The sequence below is a fragment of the Grampus griseus genome, assembly GCF_964374135.1.
Source record: "Grampus griseus genome assembly, chromosome: 10".
Taxonomy (NCBI): domain Eukaryota; kingdom Metazoa; phylum Chordata; class Mammalia; order Artiodactyla; family Delphinidae; genus Grampus; species Grampus griseus.
In genome coordinates, this window is record NC_139004.1 from 23,479,645 (window position 1) to 23,505,860 (window position 26,216).

The following is a 26,216-nucleotide window of genomic DNA, read 5'->3' on the forward strand; positions in this document are numbered from 1 at the left end:
CATTCTATTGGCCAGAGTCTTGTCACTTGGCCATTAGCTGCAAGGGAAGCTGGAAAATGTAGTCTTTATCTGGGTGACTGTGTGTTCTGCTAAACATCTCTTACTGTAGAAGGAGGGAGAACAGATACCGGGTGCAAGGGAGGCACCAGCAGCTCAGTCGCAGTGGCAGCTTTGGGACCCCCAACACCAGGGGTGTCATGGTCTTCCTGCATTCAGTCGATTCTGTCCAAGGAACTGACTTTGTGTATGTTCACTTTGTGTATGTGCGTTTCTGAGAAGTTATTTGTAAATCAAAAGAGTTTTCACAAACTTAACTGATCACTTCAGAGGCGTTTCATCTTCATCTTTGATTGATCTTATTTACTTACACCTCACATTGTTTGACAAATATTAAAGAGACTTCTGTGGGATGGGGAGGCTAACACACTAGCTAAGAGTTTCTTTGCTTTCTGCATTTCATACAAAAGGCCAGTTGTAATTTAAAGGCACATCCCAATTCCAAAAATACTTTCATTCCTTTGAATCACCAACCCCAGATTTATTTATTTTATAAGTTGGGGATTTTATCTACTGGACTTCCCGTAAAAACATTCTCAGTATTTTTCCCAGTCTCTAAAACTAAGTGTTGATTTCATTTTTCTCCCTAGATTCTCTCTGCGGAAGGACTGCAGGGAAGAAAAAGATGGTGAATCCTCCTAAGTATCAAGAATTTCTAGTTTAATCCCTTGGGAGTTTATGTTCAAGAAGACAGTACTACTCTAGACTCTGAGGAAGTAAAATCCACTTGGGAAAACCCAAAGGAAAACTGAAACTTTGCTTAAATAAACTGTTTTGCAATATCTCGGTTGGTTTGTGGGTTTGTGTGCTTTAAACTCTTCATGTGAGAGCATGCGTGCACTTGTGTCTGTGAGACGGTGGAAGTGGGGAGCAGTGTACAGAGCCTGTGGTGCAGATCAACTGACTCTATGGATGTGTCGGGATTAGGGAGACAGACCGGAAGTTTCACCCCCTCAGCTCAGTCCCCAATCCCTGATTATTTTTTCTCCTAACGAGAGAACATGCCCCCTACCTTCTGCCACTCCCTAGTTTTCTTTCTCTGGCAGCAGACAAAGCAGCTGCTGAGCCAGCTCTGGTTTTCGGGAAGTCAGATGACCTTTTCCCTCTCCCGGCTCTCTGCCTCTCCGTGCCCCTAAGGTAGACACCATGGACCCACTGATGGCTGTCCTTTGCCTGCTGCCCCTGTACCCAGGTAGGAGCAGGGGAGGGGGGATGCTGGGGTCCTGTGGGGCAAGGCCAGTGCTACCCAGATTGAGTTTCCATGTGTGAAATGGACAGTCTCTTCTGCTCTCCTTTTCTCATCCGTGCCTTCCTTCTTTTCTTCATTTCTGTGTCGTGTCCCCATGTCCGCAGGCTTGGCTACGACCGCTACCTCCTGCCCTCAGAACGTGAATATCTCTAGGGGCACTTTCACCCTCAGCAACGGCTGGGCCCCTGGGAGTATCCTCACCTACTCCTGCCCCCTGGGCTTTTACCCGTACCCGGTGGCGACAAGCCTGTGCAAGAGCAACGGACGGTGGCATTTCCCGAGATCCACCCAGCGGACAAAGGCGGTCTGCAAACGTGAGGCTTCCCACCAGCGACCACCCCAGGACTTCTACTTAGTTTACTCAGGGTGGGGCTTAATATGACTAGATGGGGTGGCAAAGCTTCTTTTCCACAGGGCTTTTCAAAATAGTGGGAAAATGTCAACTGCCCAATAGCAAGGCATCAGAGGCAGGCTCTGATGTAGATTGTGGGGTACCAAAGACAGGGATGATTTTTTTTAAAATAAATATATTTATTTTTGACTGAGTTGTGTCTTAGTTGCTGCCCACGGGCTTTCTCTAGTTGCGGTGAGTGGGGTCTGCTCTTTGTTGCGGTGCGCGGGTTTCTCACTGTGGTGGCTTGCTGCGGAGCACGGGCTCTAGGTGCACGGGCTTCAGTAGTTGTGGCACGTGGGCTCAGTAGTTGTAGCTCGCGGGCTCTAGAGCACAGGCTCAGTAGTTGTGGTTCACGGGCTTAGTTGCTCTGTGGCATGTGGGATCTTCCCAGACCAGGGCTGGAACACGTGTCCCCTGCATTGGCGGGAGAACTCTTTTTTTTTTTTTAAATAAATTTATTTATTTATTTATTTATTTAATTTTGGCTGCATTGGATCTTAGTTGCTACACGCGGGCTTTCCTCTAGTTGCAGCGAGCGGGGGCTATTCTTCTTTGTGGTGCGCGAGCTTCTCATTGCAGTGGCTTCTCTTGTGGCAGGGCACAGGCTATAGGCACATGGGCTTCAGTAGCTGTGGCTCGCGGGCTCCAGAGCGCAGGCTCAGTAGTTGTGACACACGGGCTTAGTTGATCCGTGGTATGTGGGATCTTCCCGGACCAGGGCTTGAACCCCTGTCCCCTGTGTTGGCAGGCGGATTCTCAACCGCTGTGCCACCAGGGAAGCCCAGGGATGATTGTTAGAATACTGAATAATTAACTGCACAGTACTGAACATTCGGGATGGATGCTGAATGGTCCTGGCATCCCCTGTTGTACCAGGAGTCACCCCTCTAGTTATCCACTCATGGGACGTCTGAGGACCCCAGGGGAGGGGCTGGGGTGGACATGGCCCTCAGGGGGCTGAGAGAAGTGGCTGTTTCTCAATCTATTAGGTTGAACTGTGTGAAATTGCCAATATTCAACCAACTGCCCAAAGTAGCAATTTCACAGGCATCAACCTAATGTTTTGACAACCACCTGGCTCTACCCATGCATCCAAGCTGAACTTTACCCAGTTAGTGTCCAGCCCAGCTGTTATCCCTCCATCCTTATATTCTCATGCCCTTCTCTCCCTCCAGCTGTTCGCTGTCCAGCCCCTGTTACCTTTGAGAACGGCGTATACACCCCACGGCTGGGGTCCCACCCTGTGGGCGGCAACCTGAGCTTCGAGTGTGAGGATGGCTTCACACTGCGGGGCTCGCCGGTGCGGCACTGTCGCCCCAATGGCATGTGGGATGGGGAGACAGCTGTGTGTGACAACGGCGGTGAGTGCCCTGACAGATGGCTGCATGGGGGCAGGGGTCTCCCAGGAGCCCTGGAACCAGATATGTGTGCAGGGAGCCTCTGTGGGGACAGGGGCCTGGTGTTTCTGGTGCCAAAATCATATTCCTAGATTTTGGTCAGTTGAGGTCTATAATCACACATCTCTGGCCTGTGGGGATCCTGGCTCAAGGAAGTTGGTGCTAAGCTTCAGATCCAACACAAAGGCTCCAAATACTCTGTCCAGCTTTTCCAAATGCCTCAAAGCCAGATTGGTATTTGGGCGCCCTGGGCTATTGTAGGGAAGATATGATGAAGGGAATCAAGTGTCCGCTTAGGTGCCTTGCCTCAGGAGCAAGTTTGGGTTCCAAGCCTGGCTCTGATTTTGACAGCCTTTGGACAGGTTATTTAACCTTTCTGTGCCTCAGTTTTCACATCTGTAAAATGAGGATGGTAAGAGTACTGACTGCATGGGGTTGCCGTGTGGATCAAGTGAGTTGCATCTGGAACAGCCCCTGGAATGTGCTAAGCACCACATATACTTTTGTCATGGTCATTACTGCCCCTGTGAAAGATGGGGGGGCTCTGCTCGACAGAAGTGGGGTTCCTGGGATTCCCTGGAGCCACATTTGCCTGTGGGCCTTGGAAGCTTCCTGGATCACAGTTCTAAATACACAATACAGAAGGTTCAGAGTCCATGAGATGGCAGGCCCATACCCTCACCTGGTGCCCAGCTGTTGGCTCCCTATTTACGTCCTTGATTCTTTGACAATAGCCATTTATTCAAACATAAATATAATTCATTTGAAAATTGAGGTTTAAACTACCTAAAGCATACAAATCTTAAGTATTCAGCTTGATGAACTTTTATACCCACAAGCATCCTTTTATGTGTATCCACCCACGTAATCACCACCCAAGACCGAGGGTCCATTATATCAGGAGGTTGCCTCCTGTCCCCTCCCACAAGGTAACCACTCTTCGGACTTCTGTCTCCACAGATTCGGTTAGCTTATTCTTACACCTCATAGAAGTGGAATCATACAGAATGTGCTCTTTCGCATCTGTCTTCCTTTATTCAGATTCTGCCTGTGAGACGTATCCATGTTTTCCTGGGTATCAGCAGTTTGTTATTTTTTATTGCTTTGTAGTTCCATTTCATATTACAGTTTATCTGTGCATTCTCCTGTTGATGGGTATTTGGGTTATTTCCGGTTTTTGGTTATTGTAAGTAAAACTCTATGAACGTCCTTATGTGTGATTGGGTGCACTAGACACATTTCTCTTGATCATATTATCTAGGAGTGGAATTGCTGGGTCACACATTGGCATATGTTTTCTTTCAGAAGAGGCTGCACACAGCTTCCTGATTGACACTCCAGCAATGTAACAGTTCTGGTTGTCCCACATCGTCTCTGACACTTGGAATTACCCATCTTTTTAGTTTTAGCCATTCTGGTGGGTGTGTGGTGATGTCTCATTGTTTGCAGATATTCTCTGTGGAGAGGTAGGGCTCCTTCCCTGAGGAAGCCAGCACCTTCCCTGAGGCTCTGGGATGGATACAGGCAGAGTCCCTGGGTTGGGATGGGTATGCTTTAGCTGGAAACTGGGCCACTGAGTTCTAAATCTTTTTCCCTACTTCAGGTTTTCTATCCACACACCTGGGAGGCACAGCTGTGGTGTCTCCCAAGGGAGAGGCCAAGGGACCCACAGAGGCTCTGAGGGTCTGTAGAGGAGGAAAAGCCTGGCGGGAAAAGGTGTCCGAGCAGCACCCAGAGGCTGAGGAGGCGGGTCCCTGCTCATCTCCATCTTCCTTTGCTCCTCACAGCCAGCCACTGCCCCAACCCGGGCATTGCCGCGGGTGCAGTGCGGACGGGGTCTCGCTTCGGCCTCGGCGACAAGGTCAGCTATCGCTGCTCCTTGAATCTGGTGCTGACGGGGTCTGTGGAGCGAGAGTGCCAGGATGATGGGGTCTGGAGTGGGATGGAGCCCATCTGCCGCCGTGAGTAGCTGCTCTGACACTCCTGACACTCCTGAGCCCCCACCACTGGCCACAGCTGACCCCGGTTGCTCTCCCCACAGAGCCCTACTCTTACGACTTTCCCGAGGATGTGGCCCCTGCCCTGGGCACCTCCTTGTCCCACCTACTTGGAACCACCAATCCCACCCAGAAGAAGAAGCGTGAGTGCTTGAAGTGGGGGTGGCAGGGTGCTGGGCGGGTGCAGGGGAGGGGCAAGCTTCCGAGGGACCAGGAGCCTCCGGTGGGCTCAGCGGGGCTGAGCTGACTGGAGAGGAGGTAGAGGGGCCTGATTGCCTTGGCAAGAGAGTGGGTAGGAGGTGGAGTCTGAATCTTCCCCTTCCACATTTCTTCCAGAAAACGTGGACCGCAAAATACAAATCCAGCGCTCGGGTCACCTGAACCTCTACGTGCTCCTGGACGCATCTCAGAGTGTGGAGGAAGAGGACTTTGAAATCTTCAAGAAGAGCGCCTCCCACCTGGTGGACAGGGTCAGGAAATAGGAGCTCACACATACCAGCAGCCTTCCTGCACTCACGGTCTCTGTCTCCTTCCCTTCCTCAGAATCCCACTCACAGCCCACCTCCTCCAAGAAGTCTTCCCAGATTACACACATGCCATGCAGGAATCACGGATTTAATTTAGAGGATCCTATTTTTCATTCCACAAACACTGTTGGGGTAGCTACTCTATGTCAGGCACTGTTCTGGGTGTGGGGGGACCTCAAAGATGAACAAGGCTGAGACCCCACTTTCCAGGAATTCATCATCTAGAACAGTGGTCTTCACAGAGGGGTACCCCAAATAAGCTTCTGGCGTGTGGCAGGAAAATACTGGTATCCATGGTGAATGATTGTAATTTAACTTAAACTAAGAACTTAATATTTAATAATTTCCTTTTAAAATTTCAATATTTTCTATATGTTTTAAAATGTGTATAATATATTTAAATAGTGATGCCCTTTATAAGTATGAGTATACTTTATAAATACATATACCTATATTGAGGTACGTGCTCAGAATGTTTCGACTGACGAGGTGCATGAACGGAAGAGTTTGGAAACACTTGGTTCAGATTCCTTGCCAGGACTTTGCTTGGTAGTTATGCTTTTCACAATAGTTTGTGTAGATATATGTTTTCCCTCCCAGCTACGTTTGAAGGAAGGCAGCTTTTGTGCTCCTTAGTGTCTCTCTTAAGACGTAAAGTTAAGTAACTCACTAAGCCGTGAGGCTGCAAAACTCGACAGACAAGTGCCGTTATGTTTGAATTCTACCTCCACCTCTTACCAGGGGTGTGATCTGGGGCAAGGTAAACAAGCCTCAGCTTCCTCATCTGTATAATGGGACCATCACGACCCTTCACAGCATTGAGGTGACGATTAAATGAAGAGTGAGCCAGTCAGAGAGAGGAGAGGACCAACGAATGTCACTTTCCTGGCTTCTTCAAGCAACTGTTTCCCAGGAAGGGACTCTCCAAGGGCCTTGCATCCGTCAGTCTCTGTCCAGGCTCTCTGCCTCCTCCAGGGCCTTTTGCTGGCTCCCTTACCAACTCCCCTTTGGTTTGGGAGCCTTTCACACTACCTCTCATTTGCCCTTCACAGATCTTCAGCTTTGAGATCAAGGTTAGTGTCGCCATCATCACTTTTGCATCAAAGCCCAAAGTCATCATGTCTGTCCTGGACAACAAATCCAAGGATGTGACTGAAGTGGCCCACAGTCTGGAAAACGCCCACTATAAAGGTATGATGTCATCAAATGAAGGTGATGGAAGTGGGGGCAGGGGATGAGCTCTCTGTGCCTGCAGAGATACTGGACAAGTTTGAGAGAGAGTGAGGCTTCTTGGTGGCACTCAAGCCCAAGGGCTCTGGGACTAAGGTTCCTTGGGTGTGGTGGCTTCCAAGTCAGGTTCATGGTCGGGGAGTCCCAGCTCCTACCAGCTCCGGGCTTCCTCGCACGTGCTACGTGTCCAAATGCATCATGTGGGTCTTTGGCTTCTCCCTGATGCCAGAACCACATGGTCTGGTTTTCATAGTCTCCTCATGTCATTAGGAAACTACCTGGGCGGTAGGTAGCAGATGGCTGAAACAACCCACTTTCTTTGGAAACCTCATCTTTGAATCTTGGGACTTTAGGATGGCCTTTAGTGGGGTTATGCAATGAGCATTTCTAAAGGGAAAGGCTTTTAATGTCTGAACGGGCAATGATGCCAAATCTCTAACTGGACGTCAAAAGTCTGTGTTTATCAAGTCTATTGATAAATGCGTTTCCAGTGTTTGGGGAAAATAGAGTGACTCCCTTCTCCCAGGTGGTAGGTGGGAAGTTTAAGAGAGCTTTTCGTCTTCACATATTCCAGACCATGAAAACGGAACCGGGACCAACATCTATGAGGCCCTAAATTCTGTCTATATCATGATGAATAACCAAATGCGACGGCTCAGTATGAACACGGCGGCCTGGCAGGAGATCCGACACGCCATCATCCTTCTGACAGATGGTCGGTATCGTCGTCTCTGTGAATGAGCCTGGCATAGTGGCAGGAGAAGCAATGTGGGGTCAGAGACCTGCATTCTGGTTCTCCCCTTGCCACTTAGGGCCTTGGTTTCTTATTTATAAAGTAGAAATAGTGTCGATGATGACGGTAATGACAACCACAACAATTACTGATAATGGAAGCTGCCCTCCTTTCCGTACACAGTTTTGTTGTTGTTGTTTATTTTTTTAAATTTTTTTGGCCGCGCTGCACGGCATGTGGGATCTTAGTTCCCTGACCAGTGATTGAACCCTCGCCCCTGCAGTGGAAGCACGGAGTCTTAACCACTGGTCTGCCAGGGAAGTCCCCTTACACAGTTTTTATGAAGAGCAATTTAAGTACTTTGTGTAAAAGTGCTTTATAAGTGTTTGTTAGTTATTGTTATTACCTGGGAGGTCACATAGAGGGAGCTGGATGGGGAGGCGTGACTCTGGACCAGTGATGTCCAAGTCCACCGATGGAAGGGCAGACTGGCTAGTGGATCTGGGCTCTGCCATTTATCTCTTGATTTTGTCCAAATTACATGGCTCCTCTAGAAATCAGATTTCTTGTCTATAAATGAGTAGACTCACACTTACTGGGGCTTCATGAGAATCAAATGAGGTAAACTGTAGGACGCCCCTGGCCCAGTGCTAAAGAACTTCAGTAAATAATGTATCTTGAAACTCGAGTAGGGAGTGTAGGTGTGGAGGCTCCCAGGATGAACGCTTCCCCTCTCTTCCAGGGCTGGGAGGAATCGTGATACATCACCCAGATGGACAATTCTTTTCCTTCCTTGTTCTAGGAAAGTCCAACATGGGTGGCTCTCCCAAGGTGGCTGTTGACAATATCAAGGAGGTCTTGAACATCAACCAGAAGAGGAAAGACTATCTGGGTGAGCCTCCGCCCCCGCCCCATCTGTGCTGCCCTGCAGGGGGGCCCAGGGCCCACAGCCAGGGGTTCTAGCATCTTGGTTGTATTTCTGTCGAGACCCCAGGCTGTGTTGTTCTGTATGAAGGCAGCCGAGTGTCACACTGAAGAGTAGTCAAACTGCCCGTGGTTTCAAACTTGGGTTCATCTTTGATTGGCTGTGGTCATGGGTTGTTTCTTTACTTGTCAGGATATAGTACAAGGACCTACCTCACTGGCCGATAAGGGCAAATGCTCAAACAGTGCCTGGCACAGACAAACACAGTGTGCGGTGGCGGCCACCACCATCGTCGTCGTCATCGTTTACATTCACCATCTGATGTTCCACAAACCTCTCCAGGAAGAAAAGGCCTGGATTCCTTATAGGGACTGTTCCTGGCCTTTCTTCCCTTGGCAGTGCAGATAACTAAGGCTCTGGAAGTTGCAGTCTCTGAAAGAACAGCTCCTCTAATCCAGACTAAACAAAAATTGCACTGACCTTTGACCAGAAAAGAACTTCAAAGAGAAATGCTCCAGATAAGGGAGGGCAGTTGGTTTTGAGGCCCCAAGTTTTACTTTCCCCTGGGTCCTCTCGTTTCTGTTCATGCCACCCACTTCACCTGCCCCTCGGAGGTAAGCGTATTCCGCTTGAAAACCCTGGCCTGAGGAAGGCAAATCACAAACTCCACGCCCTAACTCCTTAACGTCACTGGGCCAGAGCTAAATGCTTGAACACACCTCACGAAAAAGAGGCAGGAACTGCAGGGAAATAGAGAAAACACGTGGGGCGTGATAACTGTCCAGTTCCCATCATAACTGCAAAAAAGGCCCATGAGGGGTACAAAGGGTGGGAGAAGACCAGACGCTATGGTCCACCCCAGGGCAGTTCTGACTGGCACCCACGCTGGCTCAGAGGCTGGTGTGGATGGCTGTGTGGGCCCAGGTTCTCCTGCGGGAAGAGATGGCTCCAGGGTCCTCTCCTAGAGCCGACATCTTGCAGAGGAAGACCAGATCTGAAGTTTTGCCTCCATGCTACATCATGAGTTCTTTTTTTTTTTCTTTTTTTCCGGTGTGTGGGCCTCTCACTGTTGCGGCCCCTCCCATCGCGGAGCACAGGCTCCGGACGCGCAGGATCAGCGACCATGGCTCACGGGCCCAGCCGCTCCGCGGCATGTGGGATCTTCCTGGACCGGGGCACGAACCCGTGTCCCCTACATCGGCAGGCGGACTCTCAACCACTGCGCCACCAGGGAAGCCCCATGAGTTCTTTTTATTCATTTAGTCATTTGAAAGTACTCACTGAGAGCCTCTCCTGGGCCAGGCATCACTCTAAGAATACAGCTGTAAACAAAACAGAGGGAAATGCCTGTTACGTGGGGATGTCATTCTGGAAGGGTGCAATGTATTAGTTTTCTAGGGCTGTGGCAACAAATTATACAAATTTGGGTGGCATGAGACAACAGATATTTATTCTCTCATGTTTGGGAGGCCAGAAGTCCAAAATCAAGGTATCAGCAGGGCTATGCTCCCTCTGGAGGCTCTAGGCAAGACTCCTTCCTTACCATGTCCAGCTTCTGGTGGCCCAGGCACTCCTTGGCTTGTCGTAGGATCACTCAATCTTTTTTTTTAAAATAAATTTATTTATTTTATTTATTTTTGGCTGCATTGGGTCTTCGTTGCTGCGCGGCTTTCTCTAGTCGTGGCGAGCGGGGGCTACTCTTCGTTGCAGTGCACGGGCTTCTCATTGCGGTGGCTTCTCTTGTTGTGGAGCACAGGCTCTAGGCACACGGGCTCAGTAGTTGTGGCACACGGGCTCAGTAGTTGTGGTACACGGGCTTAGTTGCTCTGCAGCATGTGGGATCTTCCCAGTCCAGGGCTCGAACCCGTGTCCCTTGCATCGGCAGGCGGATTCTTAACCACAGCACCACCAGGGAAGTCCTGGATCACTCAATCTTTGCCTCTGTCTTCACATCACTTTCTTTCCTGAGTGTATCTCCGTGTTGTCACATGGTTTTCTCTCTCTCTGTGTTTGTGTCCAGATTCCTCTATTGTTATAAAGGCATCAGATTATCACCCCTCCCCACCCCTGCCTCCATCCAGCATGACCTCATTTTAACTGATTATATCCACAAAGACACTATATCCAAACAAGGGCATATTCACAGGTCCTGGGGGTTAGGACTTGAACATATCTTTTGGGGAGACACAATTCTACTCACACTAGGCATTAAACAAAATAAATAAGGAAACCATATGGCACGGTAGATAGTGACACGTGCTAAGGTATAAAATGAAGCAGGGAAGGAATCGAAGTGTCTGGGGCCTTGCAGTTTTACACAAGGAGGCCAGGGAAGGCCTCCCTGAGAGGGTGACATTTGAGTCGAAACTTAAAAAGGTAAGAAAGTGAGGCATGTAGAAGTCTGGGAGGAGGAGTGAACCAGGCAGAGACACAGTTCATACAAAGGGCCTGAGGTGGGAGTGTGCCTGTCAGTTTGAGGAACTTCAAGGAGGCCATGTGGCTGGAAGAGAGTGAAGGGGGAGGAGTGGTAGGAAATGAGGTAGGTCGTGGGGGGAGGGAGGGGGATCCCGCTCATGTAGGGCTTTGTAGGATGCAGCGAGTTCGGAATTACAGTCTTCTGTCACGGGGTAGCCCCTCAGCCACAAGATTCTGGTGATTTCCTCCCCATCAGACATCTATGCCATTGGCGTGGGCAACCTGGATGTGGACTGGAGAGAACTGAACGAGCTGGGGTCCAAGAAGGATGGCGAGAGGCATGCCTTCATTCTGAAGGACGTGAAGGCTCTGAGCCAGGTCTTTGAGCACATGCTGGGTGAGTGTGCTTTGCCCTCTCCAGAGCGGTGTGGCCAGTGTGGAGCTGGCCAAGGGTCCACGCTGGCACCTGCTCACGGTGCCCTGCACCAGCCTCCTTCACCATCTGCTCCTCACGCCCACAGACGTCTCCCAGCTCACGGACACCATCTGTGGGGTAGGGAACATGTCTGCCAATGCCTCTGCTCAGGAGAGGACACCCTGGCATGTCACTATTAAGGTACCAGGAAGGAGGGATGGGGCTTGGATCCCAGAGGTGACAGCGGCCATGAGCCAGAGACACAGCAGTCCCTGAAAATCACCTGTTCCCCTGCAGCCCAAGAGCCAGGAGACCTGCCGAGGGGCCCTCATCTCGGACCAGTGGGTCCTGACAGCTGCTCACTGCCTCCACAACGCCGAGGCCCGCCCCCTGTGGAGGGTCAGCGTGGGTAAGGAAGGGCCTGCACCCGCTTCCCGACCCCGTGGGCAGAGCTCCCACCCCTTGCCCCTAGCCTCTGGCCCCTTCAGCAGCCCTGGTCCAGCCTAATCTGCCACATTGTTTCCAGGGGATCCCAACTTCCAGTGGGGCAAAGAATTCCAAGTTGAGAAGGCGGTGATCTCCTCGGGGTTCAATGTCTTTGCCAAGAAGAATCAGGGAATCCCGGAGTTCTATGGTGATGACATCGCTCTGCTAAAGCTGGCCCAGAAAGTGAAGATGTCCACCCACGCCAGGTGCCGGAGTCTGGGATGGGAGGGTGCCCTCTGGGCGAGAAGTGCTCTGGGGAGTGCTGTAGGGGGGGACACCAAGGACGGGCCTCTGTGACCCTTGTCCTTCTCCTCAGGCCTATCTGCCTTCCCTGCACGGTGGGGGCCAATCTGGCTCTGCGGAGACTTCCAGGCAGCACCTGCAGAGACCACGGTGAGTGCTGGGCTTAGGGTGCATGAAGAACTGGGATCAGGGCTTGGGGGTTGATGATGTGGGCTGTGCTGCAGTTCCCAAGTCGGGAGTCTGGACGCTGGGTAAAGGGACCAGTACTGACATCCTTTTCCTTGACTGTAGAGAGTGAACTTCTGAACAAATTGAGCATTCCTGCTCATTTTGTGGCTTTGAATGGGAACAAGCTGAACGTTAACCTCAAGACAGGGTCGGAGGTAAGGGTCTCGGGTCCAGTATGCTGTGGGGGGATGGGATCCCCCTGTGGCAACTTCCAGAACGTCTCTCTTCATCCCCTAGCTCTGAGCGCTTTCTCCATCTGACTCCAAGTCGCCCCTCCTCCAGGCCTAGTTGCACTTCCAGGTGTCCCCCGGGCCTGCCTGCTCACTCCATCCTTCTGTCCTATTCCACCCCTACTGCAGTGGGCAAACTGTGTCAAGGTCGTCTCCCAAGACAAAACCACGTTCCCCAACTTGACAGATGTCAGAGAGGTGGTGACAGACCAGTTCCTATGCAGTGGGATGCCGGGGGATGACAATCCCTGCAAGGGTGAGCCCCCTCCCCCCACTTCTCATCCCCAGTCCCCACCCTGGAGTCTGGATTCCTGAGGGGAAGGCCACCTGTGTCCCTCTGGCCAGCTCGCATGCCAGGACACCGGTGCACCACCCTGATGCGGCGATGAGAGTCAGGATGACAGTCTCTTGTCCCTCCTTTCTGGCAGGAGAATCTGGGGGAGCCGTTTTCCTTGAGCGGAGGTTCAGGTTTTTTCAGGTGAGGAGAGAGGGGGGAAGCTCGCAGGACTGGAGTTACAGGATCTTGGCCTTGCGGAGGCACGAGGCAGGCCTTCGAAGGAACTAAGGAGGTTGGGGCTTGGGGCTGGGACCGGGGCAGCGTCCCCACCCCAACCTCTCCTTCTTTCAGGTGGGCCTGGTGAGCTGGGGTCTCTACAACCCCTGTGGCAGCTCTGATAAGAACTCCCGCAAAAGTGCGCCCCGTGGCAGGGTGCCACCGCCACGAGATTTCCACATCAATCTCTTCCACATGCAGCCCTGGCTGAGACAGCACCTGGAGGGCGTCCTGAACTTTTTGCCCCTCTGATCACAGCCACTGAGCCCTTTGCTGTCTCACCAGGACCAGCCATCTCTCCCGTCTCCTACCACCGAACGTCCACCCTCAGCCTCCGTGACCCATCCGCACGCCTTGCTCTGAGTGCATGCCTGCTTCCAGGATCCCGAAGCAGTGGCACATCCACGCTGGGGAAGCCCTGGCGCTCCTGCCAGTGCGGACCCCACCCTCTGCTTTACTTGCCTCACTCTCCTTCTGCTTTCACAGGGAATTACCTGGCTATGAAATTAATAAAAATCAATGATTTCCACATCTGTCTGTGCCTCTGCCTGGGAGCTGGCCTGGGGGGAGAGAGAGGCCAGAATGATTCCAGGAACGGCAAGAAGGCAGGTCAGAGACCCTGCTGGACAAACAATGGCTGGACTCTGCTCCATAACAGAGTCAACAGGGGAGCCAGTGAGGGCCTTATATCTAGTCCCCAAGGGGGAGGTCTGGGCTTGTTGGGGAGGAACTGGAGCTGAGAGGAGGTGCTGACAGGCAGAGTCCTGGACCTTGGGCAGCAAAAGGTGGGGTTTTGCAGTTTCCATTTCCTTGATTGGCAGTGGGGCCCTCCCACTCGGACATTCCGGAAAGTGACATGGGTAGGGTGGGTGGAGCGGGCAGCAGGTGCGAGAACACAGATTGCGTAAAAGGCTGGAGGCTGTGAGGGGCAGGGGAAGGACGTGTGACCAGGCTCAGGTCTGGAGTTTCAGCTTGGCCATCGAGCCAAGCAGACACGCAGCAGGAGCCAGGAGAGGCCACCCTGCCACCAGCCCCAGTTTCTCTCCTGTCTTCTGTCACCATGGGGAGCAAACGCAGCCCCCAACTCTGCCTGGTACCCTTGATCCTGGGCCTCTTGTCTGGAGGTAAGTGAGGTCACAGCCCCCCTCCCCCCCACCCCTGCTGCCCCCAGGATCTTTCCTTGGCCTTGTGAGGCTGGGCTTCACCAGCCTTTCTCTTTAGGTGTGAGCATGACGCCATTGCCTGAGGCTGGGCCCCAGAGCCCCTGCTCTCTGGAGGGAGTAGAGATCAAAGGTGGCTCCTTCCGGCTTCTCAAGGCGGGCCAGTCACTGGAGTACTTGTGTCCTTCTGGCTTCTACCCATACCCTGTGCAGATTCGTACCTGCAGATCCACGGGATCCTGGAGCACCCTGCAGACCCAAGACAAAAAGATTGTCAAGAGGGCCGAATGCAAAGGTTGGAGGGCAGTGAGGATGGGCCTGGGCCAGCGGAGGGACGGAGCAGGTGGTGGCCAAGGTCCAGACCTGGATAAGATTAGACTTGTGTGGAGACCAGGCAGGCTGACAAGTTGGGCTGAGCAAGGGTAGGAGCTGAGCAAGGGCTGGAGGTGGGATGGAGGGAGAATGAAGGAGAGCTAACCTTTACTAAGCATTTACCCCGTGCCAGGCAGCCCTGGCAGTTCAAAGAACACTCAGAAATGGGGAAGGGGGAGTGGCAGGATTCCCCAGGGGTTGAGGTACCCTCCAGGGGTCAAGGGTAGCAGCTGATCCTGTAGGACCGAGAAGGCGCTGTTTCTCAGTGACAGGGTCCCTGAGACTAGGAGGGATATCCTAAAGCGCAGTCCTTCCGTCTCAGTAAGGTCTACTTGTTCTCCTCCCCCAAAGCAATTCGCTGTCCCAGACCGCAGGACTTTGAGAACGGGGAGTACTGGCCCCGGGCCCCCTACTACAATTTGAGTGACGAGATCTCTTTCCACTGCTATGATGGTTACAATCTCCGGGGCTCTGCCAATCGCACCTGCCAAGCGACGGGTCGGTGGGACGGGGAAACGGCCATCTGCGACGATGGAGGTGAGAAGCGCCCCCCTTTCCCACGACACGACCTTCTTCCCGACCACCCTCAGCCTGAGGAACTGGCACCGTAGCTCTTGTGCTCTACCTTGCCCTCAGGCTTTGGCCCTTACCTCCATGTCTCATGCTTCTGCAGCGGGGTACTGCCTGAACCCGGGCATCCCCATTGGCACAAGGAAGGTGGGCAGCCAGTACCGCCTTGAAGACACTGTCACCTACTACTGCAGCCGGGGGCTCACCCTACGTGGCTCCAAGCAGCGAACATGTCAGGAAGGTGGCTCTTGGAGTGGAACGGAGCCTTCTTGCCAAGGTGACCCTTGATCCGTACCCTCACGTCAGATCCTGCTCTCCCATCCTCACATTCCCACACCAGAGCACTGCCTTCTCCCCCTACTGCAACCCAGCTCCTTCCTCACTTCTAAACCTCCCCGAAGAACTTCTGAGCCCTTCCCACCCTGGAAACCCACCATCTCTCGTCACTATGTCCCTGACCCTCCCAGACATTTGACCTGCTTTCTGACTTCTCCCAGACTCCTTTATGTACGATACCCCTGCAGAGGTGGCCGAAGCCTTCCTGTCTTCCCTGACAGAGACCATAGAAGGAGTTGATGCTGAGGATGGGCACAGCCCAGGTTTGAAGATAGAGAGGGGAGGCAGGGCAGGGAATTGGGGGTGGGAGGAGGATGGAGAAGGGGCAGGAGAACCATGCCTCCTGGAGCCTGAGTGTCTCTCTTGGCACCCAGGGGAACAACAGAAGAGGAAGATTATCCTGGACCCCTCAGGCTCCATGAACATCTACCTGGTGCTGGATGGATCAGACAGCATTGGGTCCCACAACTTCACAGGGGCCAAGAGGTGTCTCAGCAACTTCATTGAGAAGGTGGGGCCCCCTCCCCCTGAATGTGGGGACCCTGAATGGACCTCATTGCCCTGCCAGGACTAGCTCCCTGATGCTCCCAGCCCCTCTGAGCCACAGGGTCCCAGAAAATCTCCAGGTCCTATTCTGTCTTCCTTTCCTTTTACTTGAAGCAGTTTCTTGATCTTTAACCCAGACTCCTCCATGAACCCCAGGGTGATGAGTCTCTTACGATGTCCTTCACTGTCTGTCCCAGTAAAGCTGCTGAATTCTCCCAGCCATATATTCTACTTTCAGTGCCATGACCCCTTGCTCCCCTCACCCACAGGTGGCAAGTTATGGGGTGAGGCCAAAATATGGTCTAGTGACATATGCCACAGACCCCAAAGTTTTGATCAGAGTGTCTGACCCAAAGAGCAGCGATGCAGACTGGGTCACAGAGCAGCTCAACCAAATCAACTACGAAGGTCAGAAGTCAGGGAAGGGAATGGTGGGAGGTTCGCTTTGGGGTCAGAGAGGTCCGAAGTTTCAGGAGTGTTGTGGGGAGGGCAGTGAGACAAGGAGGACTACTTTTTAATCCATGGATGGGCAGCAGGGTCATTGGAAAATGGGGGTTTTTGGTGGGAACCCTTTGGAACTGAGATGGTCACTTTGTTGTCAAAGGGAAGTCACTGGGGTGACGATTAACTCAAAAAGTTGACAGATGTGGATCTCAGTTGCTGCTAGGCCTCTGGGGTCAAGGATGGCTCGGAAGTCCAGGTGGAGGTGATGATTTCTTCCCTTTCCACAGACCACAAGTTGAGGGCAGGGACTAACACCAAGAAGGCTCTCCTGGAAGTATACAACATGATGAACAGGGAAGTGAACAAACTCCCTGAAGCCTGGAACCGCACCCGCCACGTCATCCTCCTCATGACTGATGGTCAGAGGGACTGTTCCCCTGCCTCTGACTCCCCACCCTCTCCAACCAGCGTGTGGCCCTGAAGTCCACGTGTAGCGCTGGGCTCACGGTTGGGGGCCTGAATGCTGCCCTTTCCTGTGAACCTTTATGAGGAGGGACCCTTCTCGCCACCATCTCTCACGTCCATCTCCTCCCCAACCTGCTCACTCCGCTGTATATGTCACTCCTTCTGGCCAGTTTATCTTCCTTGACCCTCTTCCTTCCTTGTCTCCCACCTTCATGGTCCTGGTCTCTCCTGCAGGCTTGCACAACATGGGTGGGGATCCAGTCTCTGTCATTCACGATATCCGGGACTTGCTGGACATTGGTAGAAATCGCAAAAAGCCCAGGGAGGATTATCTGGGTGAGTTTTATTGCCTAGGACTCAGCACCCCACTTTCTTAGCTCCTGCCCCCCAGGGCTTGGACCCTCACTCTCCCTTTTTCTCTCCCAGACATCTATGTGTTTGGGGTTGGGCCTCTGGTGGACCAAGACAGCATCAATGCTTTGGCTTCCAAGAAGGATAAGGAGCAACACGTGTTCAAACTCAAGGACATAGATAACCTGGAGGATGTTTTCATACAAATGCTTGGTAGGAAGATATCAGAAGGGGATAAGGAGATGGTCAGGAAACTCAGCTCTCCCCAGACCCCTCAAGGTCACTCGTTCTTCCACCCCTCCTGAAGCCCTGGCAGTCTGCAAGTCCTTTCTCATTCCTCCTTCTCTACCTCCGTGTCATTATTCTTGCTTCCTGGTACTGCCCACTCCCTGATCTTAGAATCACAGAGTTCTGAATGATGCAGAGATCTTTCCTAAGTCCCTCGTTTTACAGATGTGGGAACTGGGGCCAAGAGAGGTCAAGGAACGACAAGTTAGCAAGAGCTGGGCCTGAAAACACCCAGCTCTCTGATCTTTGTTCCCCGTTCTTTTCACGATACCACAGTGGTTCCCTGCCCTCAATGTAAGGAAACAAGTGCCCCTGCCTTCCCTTTCCTCCTATGGCATCTGGTCCCCATAGACATGTAGGCATCCCTCCCCGAAAGGCTGCTGCCATTCGGAAATGAAGTGTCCCGGCTTTCAGTACAATCTCCTTTCTTGCCAGATGAAACCCGGACTCTGGGTCTTTGCGGCATGGTTTGGGAGCACAAGAAAGGTACTGACTATCACAAGCAACCATGGCAGGCCAAGATCTCAGTCACTGTGAGTGCAGTGTCCTGGCGGCGGGGACTTATGGGAGGGGAGGTCAGGGTGAAACGAAGGTCGGGGGAAGGGCAAAGTGTTCATAGATGGTGTTGTCTGTGAAAGCCGAGCTTTCCCTCTGCCGCTCTCTTCCCAGCGTCCTTTTAAGGGACATGAGAGCTGTATGGGTGCTGTGGTGTCTGAGTACTTTGTGCTGACAGCGGCACACTGTTTCACTGTGGATGACGAGAAACACTCAATCAAGGTCAGCATGGGTAAGGATGCAACCAATCAATCCTGAGCTTCAGCCATGCCCTCTGGGCAGAACCTCCCACTCTCTTCAAGAGGCCACACTCCACCTGACCTCAACGCAGCCCCTTCCCTTGCACGCTGGACCACTTAGGGATGAGGAAGACTTGAGTTAGGGATGACATGGGGGCAGGAGACTGCCTACAGAGTAGTGGGTGGTCTAGAGGTACCCACTCTCCTACTTCAGGAGGGGAGAAGCAGGAGTGGGAGATAGAAGAAGTCCTATTTCACCCAAACTACGACCTCAATGCGAAAAAAGCAAAAGGTATTCCTGAATTTTATGACTATGACGTGGCCCTCATCAAGCTCAAGAAGAAGCTCAAGTACAGTGAGACCATCAGGTGAGCCATCTGGATTCCCAAAGAGACAAGGCTGCGAAAGGCAGGGCTGGAAGACTGGGGCAGGTCCAGGGTTCACCATCCCCAAATTTTCCCATCTCTCCTCAACAGGCCCATTTGTCTCCCCTGCACTGAGGGATCGAATCAAGCTTTGAGGCTTCCACATTCAACCACGTGCCAGCAACAGAGTAAGACAGTATCAGGGAGAGTAGCGTAAGGGTGAGGTTCTGAGAGACAAGGGAGGCATGAGAGGGAGCTGCAGGAAGGGCAGGTGATGCCCAGCCGTCTCTAGCTCACAGGAAGGGGTGGAAGAACATTTGCTGAGTGACAAAGACAAAGGACAAGGACAATGGGGGAAGGGAGAGTGCTGAAATGACCCAGTCTGTCTATTCGTCCAGTGCAAGAGCTGCTCCCGGCAAAGGATATCAAAGCTCTGTTTGTGTCCGAGCTGTCTAAGGATCATAAGAAGACACTGATTCGGAAGGAGGTCTACATCAAGAATGGGGAAAAGGTGAGGAATGTGGGATCCTGAGGTCCTTTAAGCCCCAATTCTTCCTAAGCAAGCTTTGTTCATCACTCCTCTCCTGCGTGCATCCCCACCTCACCTACAGAAAACTGGCTGTGAGAGGGATGCTCTACGTGCCATAGGCTATGACAAAGTCAAGGACGTCTCTGAAGTAGTCACCCCCAGGTTCCTTTGCACCGGAGGGGTGGCTCCCTATGCTGACCCCAACACTTGCAAAGGTGAGAGAAGGCTCTTTGGTTGTGATCTAAGTTCCTGAGGCCCAAGACTCTTTTCCCCTACAGCTTCTCCCTCCCTGTAGGTGATTCTGGTGGTCCCCTGTTTATTCACAAGAAGAGTCGCTTCATTCAAGTGAGTTTCCCCTTTCCTCTCTGTGGGGAGATGCCAAGTAGTCAGCATGGCCCCCAAAGCAGGAAAGCTCACTGCATGTGGCTGGAAAGGGGAGGGTGGAGCCTGCCTCACCTTTGGACTCTTCCTTGAACTGGCCAACGTAGGGGTGTGTGTCTGATCTGTGTGCCAGGGGATAGGACTGAGCTGGGCCCCTAGTCTAACCCTCCCAGGTCAGCTCAGATGCAGCTGGGAGTAGCTGCGCTCCCTGGGATTAGGAAGGAAGTCTACCAAATGGTTCCTGGGACGCCCTCGCCCTCTTCAGGTTGGTGTGATCAGCTGGGGCGTTGTGGACGTCTGCAAGGGGCAGCAACAGGTACCTGCTTACGCCCGAGACTTTCACATCAACCTCTACCAAGTGCTGCCCTGGCTCAAGGAAAAACTCCAAGATGAGGATCTGGGTTTTCTATAAGGGGTTTCCTGTTGGAAACGGGCATGAGATCAAATTAAAACAACTACGACAACACCTGTGTTCAAGATCCTTTTGGGGTAAAGGAGTGGGGAGCGTGCACTGACCATGTTGTTACAACTGAGATCGAATCTAACAGCCGTTTTTAAAGGCTCAACCCCAATCCCAAGTGCTGAAAAACCAGAGGCTGAGGGAGGTGTGTGAGCTTCCACCTCAGTGTTTTACTGAGACCAGCGCTGGGCCAGATGAGGCACACGGAATCCAGTTCCACTCCCTAGAAGCCGTCCACAAGGTTTTCCTTATAGACGTCATCACTGTAGACAATCTGGGTCCTCTTGTCCCGGTGGCAACCCTTAGGGCTATTCTGGACAGCTAGGGAGGGAGGAGAGTATTCATTAAGGTCTGAAGGAGGGCACTGATGAGACCTGAGGCCCAGAGTTTGACCGCCTCAACTCTAGCCTCTGGCCCTTGGATGCCCAGTTTCCATGCTGCCCTCTGGTGGCCGGGATGGCCTTTCTATTAATACCTTTAGCCCCCTTAGGCCAGCGGCTACCAACCCGTGGCCCCAGCAAAAAAGAGTGTACACTGTTATCATGGCACATGCAAATACCGTAATGAGTGTTTTGTTCTTAGAAAAACGCCAAATGTTATCGTTGAGACGTGTGAATAATGTTAGCCCACAACTTTCAGTCAGTACACGAAAAATTAAAAAATCTCTATAGTCCTTTGTTGACGTGCTGGTCCTTTTTGGTTCCTGCTTGTACAGAGGACCACTCTTGCTCTGAACTCCCTTGTGCCCACTCCTTTACGTGAAAATCTATTTCAGGTAAAACGGGTTACTCACTCCATCAGGAGAACTCATTCTGGGTGTAGCTTTGGCCCTCGAGCCGTCCCTTCCCCTTCCTCTTTCCTCCCTACCCCCAGTGTGTCCCCTCTCTTCACCCCACCTCCAAGGATTCCATCCCTGCCACTCTGGGGCTAGAGTGAACCCCCCATACAAGCCCCCATTCTCTTGGAGCTTTGTATCTTGACTCCGCTGATCACTTCCTCTTTCTCAAAGCTTGTACCCTTTGGCTGCAATGACCCAGGCCCCTTGGGTGCTGCTCCAGGCCCCATGACCTCTCCTTCTGTCTCCTTTGCAGCATCCTCAACTTCAGCCTAACAAGTCAGGATGGCTGGGGACGTGTGGGGCATGAGGAACACAGCCCAGCTTCCCACCATACCCCCTGATTATTCCTCAAGCCCAGTCCCGGTTCATCTTCTCTTGAAATTCAGTCTCCCCTGCCAACGCTATCGTTCTGCAGCTACCCCGTGATACAGATGGCTCTAGTCTACATTTTCATGCCTCACCTCACACCTGAGTTCCAGATCCCTAATTTCAAAGGCTTATTTTATAACACCAACTATACTGCAACTCAAAATGAATAAGGCTGCATGAGATGCTCACCTTCTTCACCAACCTCAGTCACTTCCACTTTTTCCCCGTTCCAGTCAGTGCCTTGGAAATTGTTTTCCATACTTTTCTCTCCTTCTACTTCTAACTGACAGAAGGCCTGACGATTCTCCTTCCAATCCCCACAGCTGCCACACAAATCCAGACCTCTATCACCTCTACAGAACCCAGGGACATGCCGGGGAACAAAAAGGGGTGAGCTGTAGGGGACAGAATGAGAGAGGAAGAATCCCATTCTTACCCAGGGAGCCCCAGACAGACTTGCCAGTGGCAGCGTCCAGCATGGGCTGTTTTCGGGCAATGCTGACTTTGAGCTGTACGGACTCCACTTGGGTCCCGTTGAGCTGGGGCAGAAGAGGGGAGGGGGCAGAGGATGGGGGGAAACATTATAGACAAACCAAAGGAGAATTTCCAGGAGTTACCATCCTAGGAACAGACTAAGTAGGGACTTGAGAATGCAAGGTTTCCTGCGTAAATAGGGAGAGACCGTCTCTGTCAAGAGGAAATGACTTCCTCCTGGCTCCCAGTATTTTAGAAAGAAAATATAAGGATGGCAGGAGGGATGGGAAGAACAGATCTGGGAAGTCCCAACCTCAGCAACGGCCTGATCTGCTGACTCCATCTTTTCATAGGTGACGAAGGCACAGCTGGGATGAGAAAACACAGGGTCAGTAGAGGGCCTATGGGCTCCTCGGGACCCAATCAAACCCAGTGTTACAGGCTGTGGAGACAGGCTAGCTTCCTCCCTCAGGTCTCATACCCCAGGTCCTCCAAGGACTATCATCCTGCCCCTCTGTCATCCTTACTTTCTGGGTGGGTCCATGGAGAGGTCAATGATGTTTCCAAAGGGAGAGAAGGCCCCACGGAGGAGGGTGGGCGTCATGTCTTCTCCATACACATAGAGAGTGTTCCCCTTCCGAGGGGCCCGGCGTTCAGGGAACGAGTCCGACCCTACAGGACAGAAATCAGTAACGAGACATAGTCTAGCTCACCCTCCACTTTAAGAGTCCACTTTAGTAGGACCCACCTAAACCTTATCTGAAGTCACTTTCCCACCAGCCAAGATCACTCACTGCGGAAAGGGCCCTCTCGGTCCCGGTCCCGGTCCCGGTCCCGGTCTCGGTCCCGGTCCCGGTCTCGATCGCGGTCTCTGTCTCGCTCGCGGTCCCGCTCTCGGTCTCGATCCCGTTCCCGGTCTCGGTCCCGGTTCCGCTCGCGGCTGCGGTCCCGGCTGCGGCTTCGGGGAGGGGAGCCTGAGGAGCGGGCACTACCACGTTCTTCATAGCCCCAGTCGAAGCTTCGAGCGGGGGCATCACCAGCCCCCGGGCGCTCCGCCTCTTCTCCATCTGGCCCCAGTTCCCGAAGCCGATCGCTGGAAGACACAAAGCTGGGGAGAGGTAGACAGGGAGGATCAAAGGGGGCCTCTGCCTCGCCTTCCCAGAGCCTGGGGAGACTCAGCAATCCCTCTGTAGCCCCAGCTCCGCCCACTCCAGTCCCAAACCTCCTAAGGACCCAGGCAATCCCCCTGGCCCCACCGCCCGCCAGTGGGACCCAGTCCTATCTTTCTCTAACCTCTCATACAGAGATTTCCTCTGTGGACGTCTAGACGACTGAAAAGGAAACCAAGGACAGTTAAGATGAGTCCTAGCTGCCGGCATGTGGTCCCAAATATGTGGGTCGCTCATTTTTCTCAATCCCCCAGAAGCCGCTCAGAGACAGACAACTGGAAACCATTACCTCCTGCAGGTCATCATCGGCAGATATGCTCCTCTGGAACGGCTGGAAAGTGGGGACTGGCCCCTTCTCAGGGTCCTGGGAAGACGGCAGAGACCCACCTCAGTGGGGAGCAGGAGGCTGCCTAACCACGGGGCAGAAGGAGGCCCTCTTCCCTCACCCTCTTCTCGGCTCCCCTGGCCTATCTTTTCTTTCCTTTTACATAAAAGATTTAATACACACTTAAAGCAGTTAGTTTACTTAAAAATGTCTTAAGCCTGACGACATTCTCAGCCTGCTCAACTCCTCTGAGCACCACACTCCAGGAGCTCTACCACAGGATGCATCAGAGTCACAGAATGCGTAAACGGAGGAGAATCTAGGAGTCATCCAGTTTCCTCACTTTACAGATAAGAAACCTGAAGCTCAGGGTGGTGTAGCAACCTGCCCAGGATTAAACTGGCGTTACCTTCCCCCTAAACTTACCTCCATTCCAACTTGCAAGGATGCCCTCTGAAGTCAAGGAGTCCCTGAACAATCTTTCTGCCTGTGCTCACCTTTAGCTTCCCCTCTAGGGTCCGGGAACGTTTGAAGCCTGAGTTCTTGGTCTCAGCCTTGATGGCACTGATGGCTCCTGACTTCACCAGCTGCTTCGCCTGCTCTGTTGCCGTGGCTGTGTCCACCACAGGCTGCTCTGACAGTGCTGGAGTGGCGAGGGAAAGAGGCATTATGTTGGCCAGGCTGTGACACAGGTCAGCCCGTGCTGCTCACTTCCAGTCTATCCCCGCCTCCCTTGTCACTCACAGCGTTTGACGCCGCCTTGGCTGGCTGTGCTGCTGCTGCTTTGCTTCTTCAGAGCCAGCAATGCCTTTTTCTGGGAACAAGAGTGAGAAGAGAGGAGTTGGTGAGGGCCAATCCCTGGCCAGGTCCTCTCCCAAGGCCCCTGGGCGCATCACTCCGGGGACACCGTGCTGAGAGAAAACAATGCAAATGGTGCCCCTGGAGTGGTACATTGAGGCTGCCCTGCCTCTTACATAGTCCCCCAGATCATCTACAAAGCCAGCCACACATAATCTATTCAAACCATGGCCTCCAGAGGCTTTCCAGTCTCATGTTTTTCAAGTTGAAAACAAGGCATTCAATCATAGACCAGAGCCCCCGGATATAAGCTGCAATGAAATATAAGCCTCCGTGCCTTCTTAGGGACTTCATCCATCCACCCCTACGTGTTTAATAAGAACACACAATTGCTCTGAAACACGGATATGCAAAAGCATGAGACACAGATCCTCCCCTCAAGAAGTTTACAGTCTGAGAAATTAGATGACGACTAGGTTGAATTTTCAAGACTGATCGTAAGTGCAGATTGTAGCTGAGAGCAAGTAAGATTTTTCTAATGCCAAATGGTTATTAGACTGGGTCCTGGATACAATCTGCATAACACAGACTGAGAGGAAAGGGCATTTCAGACAAAGAAAACAGGGTGGCAAAGATGCAGAGATAAGAAAGCTTTGGGAAGGCATGTTTTGGGATCAAGGAATAGTTCTACAGAAAGGGATGCCTGATTAAGGCTTTGTTTTATAGACAATGTGAAACCACTGAGTTTTGAGAAAAAGAAGAGCGGTGTTTTGTGTTTTCAATGCACCATTTTAATAGGAGTGAAGAAGTCTGTCCAAAAAAAGAAACTTGTTGAGAGACCATTACGACAGGCTAGGTGAGCATCAGCAAAGACCTGATCTAGGGAATAAACAGGAAAAAGTAAACGGAAGCAATTACTTCAAGGGAAGAATCAAGACGACTTGGCAAATGTCTGGCTATGCAAATTGAGCAGAAGACAGAGATAAGACTTTCATCCCAAACACATGGGAGAAGTAAATGTAGTCAGCCCTATTTGGAAGACCAAGTTTAGAACAGACGAGATGATAGCTTCAATTTTGGGTATGTGAAACTTATCAGTAAAACACTAGATGGAACTGGAAAAACCAAGCTCGGGATCGCCGGCTCTTAGGTGGTACTAAAAGCCATGGAAAAGGAAGAAAACTCCATGGCAGACTGCATAGAAAAGAGAGAAAAGAAAGTACACACTTGAGAAAGTCCATTGCTGAAACTACACTGAGAGGTGGTATGTCTCCATGTATGAGCTAGCTGAATCCCCACCCACCCCAGCCCCGCACACTCACCCCAGGTGTTCTCAGTGTAGAGTCTTTGAAAGTTTGGGTCATACCCGCACACACTCCCTCACCTTTTTCTTGAGTTTGTTGAATTTCTTCTGCAGAGCCTCCTCCTCCTCGCTCAGTCCGGGGGGTATCACCAACATGGTGGCTCCTGGTTCAGGGGCAGGGCCCAAGACATCTTTCTCCACTGTCACCGCCCAGGGGTCACACGCCGTGCACACTGACCCCAGCCCCACCCCTCCAGGCCTGCCTACTCCTGTCTTCTGCCTCTCCCTACCCCTTGCTTAAACCAGGCTGCCGTCCAAACCCCCGCTCGTCGGGATCAACCAGCATTCCCTTCTCTCTTCAGGAATCACGGATACCAGCGCCTAGGGGCACCATGTGGCCCAGGAAGGGAGAAACACCCCCTCCGTCGCCAAGACGATGGCACCAGACCCCCCTACCTCGCTGGGGTTAGTATGGCAATCGCGGGGTCCGAAAAGCAGAGGAGGCAGTGGAACCCGCGCAGCGCTTTCAGAGCAACCAAAGGGGCAAGAAGACAGAAGGAGCTCGGAAAAAAGGGACGAAGGCTGAGGAGAAGGCCTTACCTGAGGGGGCGGCAACCGAAGCCCCACGGTCTCGGGCGGCGCCCAAGCGGGCAGCGGATCGCGGGCTCGGAGCGATGACGTAGCGAAGGGCGGAGAACGCGGTAACCAAGGCGGCCCGCGGCGCACACACTTCCGCCCGGCATCCCACCAGTTTGGGCCCGCCCCTCGGTAGCACTCATCCCCGCCCCCGGAGGGGTTGT

At 52.5% G+C, this 26,216-nt stretch overlaps 3 protein-coding genes across 3 annotated transcripts; 2 read left to right on the top strand and 1 right to left on the bottom strand.

The window, feature by feature from the left end:
* Positions 1-1,188: 1,188 nt before the first annotated feature.
* Positions 1,189-13,608, top strand: C2 (complement C2). Its single transcript, XM_082664324.1, has 18 exons — positions 1,189-1,249; positions 1,411-1,620; positions 2,876-3,061; positions 4,885-5,058; positions 5,139-5,237; positions 5,431-5,564; positions 6,674-6,812; positions 7,426-7,566; positions 8,387-8,476; positions 11,181-11,321; positions 11,446-11,540; positions 11,637-11,748; positions 11,866-12,031; positions 12,142-12,218; positions 12,360-12,451; positions 12,656-12,782; positions 12,955-13,004; positions 13,155-13,608. Exons 1-18 carry the CDS (start codon positions 1,204-1,206, stop codon positions 13,329-13,331), a joined length of 2,256 nt encoding a protein of 751 aa, XP_082520450.1. The 5' UTR covers positions 1,189-1,203; the 3' UTR covers positions 13,332-13,608.
* A 399-nt stretch (positions 13,609-14,007) lies between these two features.
* Positions 14,008-20,146, top strand: CFB (complement factor B). The gene is made up of 18 exons (XM_082663264.1): positions 14,008-14,203; positions 14,301-14,534; positions 14,963-15,148; positions 15,285-15,458; positions 15,679-15,780; positions 15,892-16,028; positions 16,333-16,471; positions 16,795-16,926; positions 17,207-17,308; positions 17,399-17,536; positions 18,047-18,144; positions 18,281-18,398; positions 18,620-18,773; positions 18,882-18,958; positions 19,169-19,281; positions 19,382-19,514; positions 19,595-19,644; positions 19,946-20,146. Exons 1-18 carry the CDS (start codon positions 14,140-14,142, stop codon positions 20,090-20,092), a joined length of 2,298 nt encoding a protein of 765 aa, XP_082519390.1. The 5' UTR covers positions 14,008-14,139; the 3' UTR covers positions 20,093-20,146.
* On the bottom strand, positions 20,135-26,121 carry NELFE (negative elongation factor complex member E). The gene is made up of 11 exons (XM_082663265.1): positions 26,017-26,121; positions 25,498-25,580; positions 24,060-24,129; positions 23,813-23,958; positions 23,280-23,354; positions 23,115-23,152; positions 22,616-22,929; positions 22,349-22,493; positions 22,135-22,189; positions 21,784-21,886; positions 20,135-20,461 (listed from the first exon to the last, which is right to left on the bottom strand). The coding sequence occupies exons 2-11, from the start codon at positions 25,570-25,572 to the stop codon at positions 20,364-20,366; spliced, it is 1,119 nt and encodes a 372-aa protein (XP_082519391.1). The 5' UTR covers positions 25,573-25,580; positions 26,017-26,121; the 3' UTR covers positions 20,135-20,363.
* Between the last annotated feature and the right edge of the window lie 95 nt (positions 26,122-26,216).

What these genes read in the sequence shown, in the direction of transcription:
- CFB (XM_082663264.1), top strand. Translation starts at nt 14,140, where the DNA reads ATGGGGAGCAAACGCAGCCCCCAACTCTGCCTGGTACCCTTGATCCTG. An exon ending in GGCCATCTGCGACGATGGAG is followed by an intron (nt 15,149 to 15,284) that starts GTGAGAAGCGCC and finishes ATGCTTCTGCAG; the next exon opens with CGGGGTACTGCCTGAACCCG. An exon ending in AAGTACAGTGAGACCATCAG is followed by an intron (nt 18,774 to 18,881) that starts GTGAGCCATCTG and finishes TCTCCTCAACAG; the next exon opens with GCCCATTTGTCTCCCCTGCA.
- NELFE (XM_082663265.1), bottom strand. Translation starts at nt 25,572, where the DNA reads ATGTTGGTGATACCCCCCGGACTGAGCGAGGAGGAGGAGGCTCTGCAG. An exon ending in AGGAAATCTCTGTATGAGAG is followed by an intron (nt 22,930 to 23,114) that starts GTTAGAGAAAGA and finishes ACCTCTCCCCAG; the next exon opens with CTTTGTGTCTTCCAGCGATC. An exon ending in GTCTGTCTGGGGCTCCCTGG is followed by an intron (nt 20,462 to 21,783) that starts GTAAGAATGGGA and finishes CTCCCTCCCTAG; the next exon opens with CTGTCCAGAATAGCCCTAAG.
- C2 (XM_082664324.1), top strand. Translation starts at nt 1,204, where the DNA reads ATGGACCCACTGATGGCTGTCCTTTGCCTGCTGCCCCTGTACCCAG. An exon ending in AAGATGTCCACCCACGCCAG is followed by an intron (nt 12,032 to 12,141) that starts GTGCCGGAGTCT and finishes CCTTCTCCTCAG; the next exon opens with GCCTATCTGCCTTCCCTGCA. An exon ending in GGATGACAATCCCTGCAAGG is followed by an intron (nt 12,783 to 12,954) that starts GTGAGCCCCCTC and finishes CCTTTCTGGCAG; the next exon opens with GAGAATCTGGGGGAGCCGTT.